This window comes from Echinops telfairi, unplaced genomic scaffold, assembly GCF_000313985.2.
Source record: "Echinops telfairi isolate 266 unplaced genomic scaffold, ASM31398v2 ScPeMD7_3533;HRSCAF=4204_0, whole genome shotgun sequence".
Taxonomy (NCBI): Eukaryota; Metazoa; Chordata; class Mammalia; order Afrosoricida; family Tenrecidae; genus Echinops; species Echinops telfairi.
In genome coordinates, this window is record NW_022107431.1 from 42626062 (window position 1) to 42635823 (window position 9762).

The 9762-nt window shown below is 45.6% G+C and overlaps 1 protein-coding gene across 1 annotated transcript in view; it reads right to left on the reverse strand.

Moving 5' to 3' along the window:
* Positions 1–9762, reverse strand: part of LAMA4 (laminin subunit alpha 4) — a gene marked incomplete at its 5' end in the record, with an annotated part of 175128 nt that overhangs the window by 6741 nt on the left and 158625 nt on the right. The window contains 4 exons of the mRNA XM_030886727.2: positions 2732–2851; positions 3260–3353; positions 4620–4750; positions 6608–6767. Coding sequence (XP_030742587.1) covers positions 2732–2851; positions 3260–3353; positions 4620–4750; positions 6608–6767 — 505 coding nt within the window. The remainder of the gene's footprint in view (positions 1–2731; positions 2852–3259; positions 3354–4619; positions 4751–6607; positions 6768–9762) is intronic.

A 9762-nucleotide genomic window follows, 5' to 3' on the forward strand; every position in this document is an offset into this window, starting at 1 on the left:
CCTCATATAAATATATTTGCATATGTACATGTATTTATCTAGACCTCTATAACTGCCCTTTGCCTCCCAGCTCTTTCCTCTATTTCCCTTGATTTTCTTCCTGTCCCTCTATCATGCTTAGTCCCCACCAGGATTTCAGCACTTCCTCAGGTGGAAAGTGGGTGTCGTAAGAATGATGAAGTCAACATATATGTTGGACACAGATGACGTATGTACAGATTGTGCTGAGTTGTATGCGCCCCTAATAAAATGATTATTAAAAAAAAAAAAGAAATCATGTAGTAAAGTTGACTTGTTGGGATTTAGTTCGATGACTTTTAATGCATTCACTTTTTATTGATATTTAGTGAGTTAGCAGGGCTCTGCTTGATGTAAGAGCTTATTTGGGATTCTGAGAAAATCCAAGGCACCGAGGGATTTTATTTAGGCTGAATTTCCCTTACTTATCTTTCTGAATGCCTGGTTTCTTCTTTGATTTTAGTGAACTTAATCTTGAACAGCTTTAAAATATATAATTAAATACACTCAGCTTAAATGGTCTTTGCTTTTATTCTATGCTGCCTAATATGACTCTTGGCTAGAATTAAAAGCTGCAATGGGCTTGAGGTTAGACCTTCCTGACATGCTAGTTTCTGTCTGCTGTTTTCTCAGTTAAATTTCTTATCCACTGGATTTGGCATTGAGTACATCTGGCCCACCTCGTCTGTGAAGCTCAGTGGCTCCTGTAGTGAAGGAAAATGGTAGTGGGTGTGAACGTGTGATGTTGCAAGTGGACTACCAAGACAAGGGAAAGTCAGAGACAAACGTATGATTGAATCATGTGGTAAGCACTCTGATGTAAAGTGAGTATCAGATACCACAGCGTCCACTATGCGAGAGTCACTCCTGTTCTGCCCGTCTCCTGGAGCTTCACACAGAGCTTAATAAAAGTCCACTATCATGGAGTTAACATTGATCCATAGTCAAGTCCATGTAGGACAAAGCAGAGCTGCCACGGAGGGTTTATGAGGTTGTAAATCTGCATCTAATCAAACGGCCTCATCTCTCTCCCACAGAGGGGCTGGTAGGTTTGAACCACTGACCTTGAATGCTTACCCTGCTGTGCCACTAGAGTGCCCTGTACAGTGCTTAATCTAGGCCCACCACCTCTGACTCATAGCAACCCTAGGACAAAGTAAGCCTGTTTGTTAGGATTTCTGAGACAGTAGGTAAGTGTGAGTGTGAATGGACAGTCTCATCTTTCTCCCATGGGCACTGCTTAATAGACAATCTATAATGTTTGTTGTGTGTTGAATGAAGTTATGTTTTTGGTCACCAAGGGGTGTACGATTTGGCTTCCATAGTATTTTGCAATGAGTGCTAGGGCAGTAAGTGGTATGCACAGGGCATCCCAGGGACATTTGGTTGGGTGCGTATCTAAGTAAAAGACTGGGCTGAGTCCTGAAGATCAATCTAGGGAATAGCAAGCCTGGGAAGAGAGGGATGGGAAGACCCAAGAGGCAGGGGCAGGAAAGGCTAACCAGCAAAGGATTCCTATGCTATCCTGATCTTGACACTCTAGGGTCTTGGGAAGTTTTGACACATTTACACTGTGTTGTGAGTTCTAGGGAAGAAGAAATGCACAGGAGCCCAAGAACACTGCCTTGGCCAGGATCCTTTTCAGGACTGACTGAAGCCAGGCTGCTGGAAGCAGGGGACTGTGGGAGGGGACAGAAGTGAGAAAACGAGTGTTGGCTTTCGACAGTCTCAAATATGCCTGGAGTCCCTGAGTTCCTGTCAATACTGGCATTTGAAAAAGATTCATGTTACACAAGAGAGGAGGGTTTACTGGAACTATTTTAGGACGAACCAATGTCGGTGGTTAGTTTGAGCTGTGCTTTCTCACTCCCCTGCTCGAAGTTTTTTTGTGATCTTCCTTTACATAGGGAAGTCTAAAATAATTTAGGTGGGAGGCAAGGAAAAACTACTGGAAGTTTTCCCTTCAAATTCCCTCCAAATTCCAGATGCAAAAGTGGGCAGAGTCTCGATTATGCCCCTCTCTCCGGCTGCCGCACTCGATTCTCCCAGGTGAGTGGAATGCGGGAAAACACCCCCACTCAACGTCAGGACCTGGTCCCTGTTCCAGAGGGTGAACAAACTGCAGGGGGACCCTATGTGTGCTCTTGTCATCGCCCCAGCTATACACCATCCTTCCACCGTGAGAGCAGCAAAGCTGATGGTGTTTACAGAGCCGCAGCTGGGACGCTTTCCCAAGGAATGCCACAACATAGGAATAAGAGAATTATGGCTTGCACTGCTTTAGAGTTCAGGCCAGTCCTGGATATTGAGAACTGTGTCTCAACTATTTCCTATCTAGGAAAGAGAGCAATTCCCAGCAAACCTTCAGTCCCTCACAACTCTCCCATTTTAGAGCATTATTCACAGTGTGTACATTTGGCGGAGATGGGAAAAAAGGAGAAGAGAGAGAAAAAGAAAAGCCATGTGCTAGGGGAGGGGAAGAGCTACTGGTTAGAATGTGGTGTTTATGCTTATCGTTACTCTTTTGGGATCTTGCGTGAGGAGTTACATTTTTCAGTATGCCGATATTCCCTGCAAAGGGCAATCCCATGTAAAATGGTTGAGTTGTTTGGGGTGAATTATGAAGATACACGCCTCTTAGTAAGATAATAGCAATAACGAGAACGCAGTGTGCTTCAGATTTAGAAACCCGCCCCCTTTCAATGAGCCTTACCTGGGACACCTCCAACAAACACAGGCTCGCTGTGATCAACTGGGTGTGGGTTCAGGGGTCCGACCACATGGTTCACTTCCGAGTCGACATCCAGCTGAACCACATTGGAGTCCCGGATCACTGAAGACAGGGCAGAGACTGGTCAAAAGGGGGCACCAGAATGACGTCTTTCCACACCAACGAGACCGGCGTACCACCGTCATGAGTGTCCCTTCTAGAACGGAACCCACATTTCCTTCTAGATTATTAAGCACATCAATACCTTACAGGCTAATGGCATGAATGTCTTTTGAAACAACAATATTTAGGATAGTCTTGTGCTACTTTATGCTCCATCAATTACACACGATTTCAATCACTCCAACACTATTTGGGGCAACATTCATATTTTCAAACCTCCTACGGGCTCGATACTCAAAGCTCCCCCTTTTTCCTGGCTACTTCTAGAATGCCGTCCATCGCCTGTTCTACAACGTCATATATCGTCTCTGGGAAGGAAGCCCAGAAAGGATCCTTAGCGTTTCTTACCTGTAATTCTGTGCCATCTGCCATCACAAAGACTCTGCTTGGGGGTTACTGAGGTGGAGAAGTCTCTGACGCCATTGTTGACTTTTACTATTACCTTAAAGAAACAAACAACAAGTGTTTATTATTTAATTTTGTTTCCCCACACCTATGACCAGACCGAGTATCTTAATAGTTCACCAGAGAGAAGCAATAATTCAGCAGAGCAGCCGCCGCACATGATTAGCGTTGCCATCTGAACACCAGGGGTCGCTCTTGGGTGGGCTTTAGCAATCAGATACACTGAGATAGAAATGGGATACACTGAGATAGAAATGGGGTACACTGAGATAGAAGTGGGGTACACTGAGTGAGCAGTGGAGAGAGAACAGAACAGGGTCACAGGCATGAAGAGGAGAGAGGGACCCTAAGAAACACAGCAGAAGGGATCCCTTTAACTGGTCACGATGAAGTACGTTACCAAGCTGAACCGCATCAGAAAGGTTCAGCTTTTTTCTCCAGAGCAGCTGGTGCTTTTGAACTGCTGACCTTGTGGTTAGCAGCCCAACTCAAACCCCACTTACACCACAGGGCTCCTTCTGTCAGATATGTGTGTGTGTAGATATACATATGCACATGTATTACCGCACACATATCCACATCTATATGTGTATCGGTGGATATAGAAATCTATATGTGTATAGATACACATATAGGTTTATAGATATATCAATTTTAACAATCGTTTGTTGGTTTTAATAGTTGGTATGTGTGTAGCTTCCATTTCATGAAAAATTCCCTTCCTAGTATTTTGTTAAAATCAGGGCTTTGAACAGGTTCATTATGGTTTGATCTCCCACCTCCAGCCCCCGCTGAGAATTTGTCTTTGCAAAATTATTTCACTGAAATAAGAAATTAATTACTTCACTGCCACTTTTGACCGGGCCCAAGAAGTTTGTGCGAAAATTCTGGAGCCCCCTTGTGTACTTACGAATGTTTACACAAGAATTAACAGGACTTATTTAGATTAACATTCTGATTCAGTATAGGTGAGGTGGGAAAGCAAATTCTCAGCAGGGGCTGGGATGAACTCATCTGTAATCTTGGTTAAGACCCTTTAATTACATTATTACTGATTATTTGTTTTTGTGTGGTAGTTGTGCCATCTTTTCACAGCTGTTTGTTCAAACCTAACCCAAACAATTCTCAAGGCATGAATTTGATCCCAATTATTGCCTGTGTTTACATTTTGTTGCACCTCATCCCTCATCTCCTTTTTTTCTCCCCATTAAGAATGATCGATGACATAATTTTGTGAAATACATTCGCTTCCGACCTAGAACCCAAGGTCAAAACGTTTTTTTCCTTGTTTAAAAGACAATACCTGTCCATTTCGTATGTGAACGTTCAGGTACTCCCCGCTGACACTGTGGCCGTGCACAAGGGCTCCGGAAGTGCTTCTCGGACGCACTTCAAACGCAATCTCAAACTTCAACCCGATGTTGAAGGACTCATCTGGGGGAAGAAAGGCTATCAGCTCTCAGGACCTTCCGGCCTGCGCTTACATCCAGCTTGGGACGTTTGACGGATTTCTCAACAGCACGTAGCCAGTGGCATTTTTCATGTCAGGAAGCACAGTGGCACGCTGCGGGGTGGGCAGGGTGAGCTCACTAACACACCACCTCTTCTGTGTGGGCAAGGGGACAACACGCTGACAACACATCATGTGCTCGGGGACTCGGGGGTGGGGGGCAGAAATGACATTAGCAGGGCCATTGACTATTTCAAAACGAGAAGGCAGGGGGGCCATCTCAGTTGCACAAACTGTCTGAAGAGGGGTACAGAAGTTGAGGTGCTTGAGGTGCTGGACCCAGGCCAGTGGGGGGAGAAGGCGGCATGGAGCTGGGGAGGGGAAGACAGGCTGGACTCACATCTGGAAGGGGTTATTTTTTTGCAACCATTGAGCAAGGATGCTGACTTAATTGGATCTGTATTTTAAAATAATTCTTAAAATGCAGCAAGGACAAAAAAAGCCCCTAAACGGGGCCACTGCAACCCACCCTTTCAGAGGTAAGGGGGAGCAAGGGCAGCAGCAGGGGCAGGGGCTGCTCCTTCAGCGACCTGAGAAAACGACTTCATAGCAAGGCTGGCTGTGCTCACACTAGGAGATGCAATGCCAGTCTGCACGGCTTCAAAACGTTCCCATGATGGGTTCCCCTTATAAGTCACTTTGTTATTTTTTCCTGCTCTGAGTTCATGATTATGGGCCACATCAATTGTGCAAGCTGCTACGCATCTCAAAGTGCCCACGTCGTTAATATTTTTATCGGTGGAATGCAGTGAAACCCTCAACAAAAGGCCGTGCAAACCGAGTGCAGGTGTTTTGGTAGGGATAAAGACAGGGAGGGAAAATCCCGAACGAGAGGAAGAGAGGAACTGTGTCAACGAGAGTTGAGAAACGCTAAACTCACTGTCAGTGACTTGACTCTCCTACTCACAGGGAGCCTGTGGGGACAGGTTAGGACTACCTCTGTGGGTTTCCTACACAGTGACTCCTTAGGGAGTAGAAAGCCTCATCTTTCATCGGCAGAGCAGGTAGCGGTTTTGAACTACTAACTTTGTGTTTAGCAGTCCCACACAGGGCGCACTATGCCGGCAGGGCTTCTCTTTTGGACAGGGTGGCAGTCTCAGAGAGTCGAGCTGGCTGCAATCGTAAGTCCTTTTCTCCTCCCTGCCTCAGGGATGCCCCAGAAATGTACAACGTAGCTAAGGGCCTTGAGTGCAGGTGACCTGTAATCTTCTATTCTCTGATTCTCTTTCCAAATGTCTATCCAGGGGCCCTCCTTACACTTCATGTTTGCTTTATTGAAGTGCATCAGACGGTGAACCTGTGTAGTCTTCTAGAATTTTACTTTTAGGAGATGTTATATCCGTTATGACATGCACAGTGACTGCATACAGGAGGTATATCATAAAAGCTATGCTAAGCAAGAACATACTGGTTGAGGAGAATAAAAATATAGAAAGAATTTCTGAAGGACCGTGCTTCCTCTGGCATTGCAGAATTGGGGCTGGCCTTATTGGGACCAAAGAGTCTGTTAAGAGGGAGCAGAGGCAGGCCTGCTGGAAGCGCATGGAGAGCAGGAGACAGCGTGCAGCATGGGAATTCTAGAGGAGCCAGGGTGGTCCTCCCCAGGTCTGGCAGCTGTGGGGAAGCTCTGGGCAGGGAACGGAACTTCAGGGCTGAAGGCACCATGAGGCTCCGGAAAGGGAGGTTGGTTGTGGACAAAGGTCCGCTTCTAGAGCTGTGTGTTGGCATTCTCTGGAAAGCAAGTGTTTGCGATTCATAGTTTACAGAATCAGTCACATTACCTAAAACCACATAGCCTCCTTCTGTTGAAAAGTATGTTCCCATTTCCATCGGACCTTCAAAGCAAGGGGTCACGCTAAAGGTCTGAGAAGCAGAGGTGACAGAGGCCCCGTTGAGCTGCAGGCTGCTGAGACAGCCACTGAAGCTGTAGACCGAGTTAATCTGAGAAGAAGAAGGAGAAGAAGAAGGCATCTCTTAAATCTAGGTTCTCAACACAGACACACCACGGAGGAGCACAATGAGGGAGAATAATTCCTCAGAGAAACTAGGGAATGTCTTACCTTCTTTAGCATAGCTAACCGAGATTAATCCTTTTCAAGGTAGTTGCTTCTTAGCTAGTTGTTTTGAAGTTGGGATTTTATATTTGATAACAGCCTGAAGCAATTCAGCTGTGGGATTGTTTTCATAGACCACGATGAAGTAACTTACAACTACAGCGATAACATTTTATTTGCTTTTGTTGTATGTTGTCATGTTGATTCCAACTCACGGGGAAGTGTCAAGACAGGACAGGGCTGTCCGAGAGGGTTTCCAAGACTGTCAACCTCACGGAAAGCAGACAGCCCCATCTTTCTCCCACGGTGCCATTAGTGTGTGCAAGGGAATAGAAAGTCTTGTCTTTTTTCTGAGGTGTGGAGAGTGGTTTCAAACCGCGGACTTTTCAGTTAGCAGCCCCACGTGTATAAACATTGGGGCTTCTAACCACTGAGCTGCCAGGAATCCCTACATTGTATATACAAGGGGGCACCCCCACCCCCACCCGACCAAACCGGAATTGTGCTGGGCGAAGCAGAGATTTCATAGTACTGTACACATTTTTCCAGCTAGGCGAGCATCCAACCACCTGCTCTGAGTCAGTGCACCCAGTGGTGTCACCTGGGAAGGTTTGCTCTGGGCACAGTGAATGTTTCGTTAAGAGTGGTTTTGCTCAAACCTCATCTTTTGTGATGGCCAATTTAAGAGAGCAGCATGTGGCTGTGACAGCAGAAATGGTTGAGAGGTGGAACAGAGCACATAAGAACAGCGCTATGGGAAAAACTCAAGTGCATGAGTGGTTTTCTCGTTTCAAAAAAGGTGAAATGTTGATTGATGACAAACCTCATTCTGGATGCCTGTCAACTTCCTGAAGGGACAAAAATGTCGACTCATAGTGCATTGGGAGTTCATTCCACCAGGTCAGACAGTTCATCAAGCTTTCTATTTAGAGCTTCTGAAAAGATTGCTTAACAGTGTGAGATAAAAAAGGCCTGATTTGTGGTAGACGAGGGACTGGTTTTGCCACCACAACAATGCACCTGTTCACACAGCCATCTCAGTGTGCCAGCTTTTGGCAAAACCCAGCATTCCTCTCTTGTACCACACACCTGACTCACCTGACCTTGCTCCGTGCGACATCTTTTTATTTCCATGAATGAAAAGGGACATGAAAGAATACCGATTTGATGACAGAGAAGAGGTGAAGAAAAAAACGAGGGAGGTGCTGTCAGCCATCCAAACAGATGAGTTTGAAAAATGTTTCCAAGAATGGAATTGCAGATTTAACAAATGCATTAAGTGCAATGGAGAGTACTTTGAAAGTGAGCAGGTTGTTTTGTAAAAAAAAAAGTTAAATGCATAGCTTTGAAAATAAAATTCTGTTTTTTTGGGCAGCACCCCCTCATATATCAGACGAAATGTACTTAATAAAATGGCATGCTAGAAATGTTTCTTTTCCTTCCAGAATGACAGCTGTGCTCAAGATTTCCTAATGTCGCAGAGGCTAATCCGGCTCCTAACTGCTGAATCTATGGTGGTGCAATCAAACAGCAAAAACCTTATGTTTCTAGCTTCATTAGCTGATGGACGAGTTGAGTATTTATCATACCTTACACTGTGAAACTTGGGCTGCCTTCGACAAACTGATTTTTATATTGCATTTGGAAACGTTTTAAAAGAGATGCTCATGTGATGGCTGAACTTGTGCCTTAAGTTATGGCTCCAAGATCATCTTTAAACTGTAAATTTAAAAAAATCCCTTAGACTATAGCATCTGGGGTCTTAAAGGCTTGAAGATAAACAAGCGGCCAGCTAGCTGAAAAGCAACAAAGCCCACATGGAAGAAACACACCAGCCTGTGTGATGATCAGGTGTCGATGGGATCAGGTATCAGGCATCAAAGAACAAAAAATCTTATCATTGTGAATGAGGGGTAGTGTGGAGGGGGGACCCAAAGGCCATCTGTAGGCAACTGGACATCCCCTAACAGAAGGGTCGTGGGGAGGAGATAAGCCCATCAGGGTACAGTGTAGCAACGATGAAACATTCAACTTTCCTCTAGTTCCTAAATGCTTCCTCTCCCACTACCATGATCCCAATTCTACCTTACAAATCTGGCTAGACCAGAGGATGTACAGTGGTACAGATAGGAACTGGAAACACAGGGAATCCAGGACAGAAGAACCACCCAGGACCACTGGTGAGAGTGGCGATACCAGGAGGGTGGAGGGAAGGTGAGGTAGAAAGGGATAGCCAATCACAAGGATCTGCATAGAACCTCCTCCCTACGGGGCAGACAACAGAAAAGTAGGTGAAGGGAGCTGTTGGACAGTGTAAGACAGGACAAAATAATAATAATTTATAAATTATCAAGGGTTTGTGAGGGGAGGCAGGGAGGGAGGAGGGGGTGAAGAGCTGATACCAAGGGCACAAGTAGAAAGCAAATGTTTTGAGAATGATGAGGGCAACAAATGTACAAATGCGCTTTACACAATGGCTGTATGTCTGGCATGGAGTAGGGAACCAGTGGGGAGGTCTGAGGGACCGCCCCAATCCCAATTACATGGATATTTGCCTCTCCCCACAGAAGAATTCACTTCAGAGGACAGCACTGAAGCTGCAGTTCAGGGAGAGGGACATGTCTGATCAGAGTACACACGAGAGCAAATGAAAGGGGAGGAAGAGATAGTGGAGCACATCTTGGCCCACCAAGTCTTGAGGATTATATCCCTGTTCAGAGCAGCCAATCCACAGAGAAGACCATATGGCCAGACCCACTATGAGACATGACGTCCCTCACTGACTCATAGCCCTACAGGGGACAACACTGGAGACACAGTGTGGGAGTTGTGCCCAATCTGACCCCACCACTCTGAGGCAAAACACTAAGTGCATGCAACAG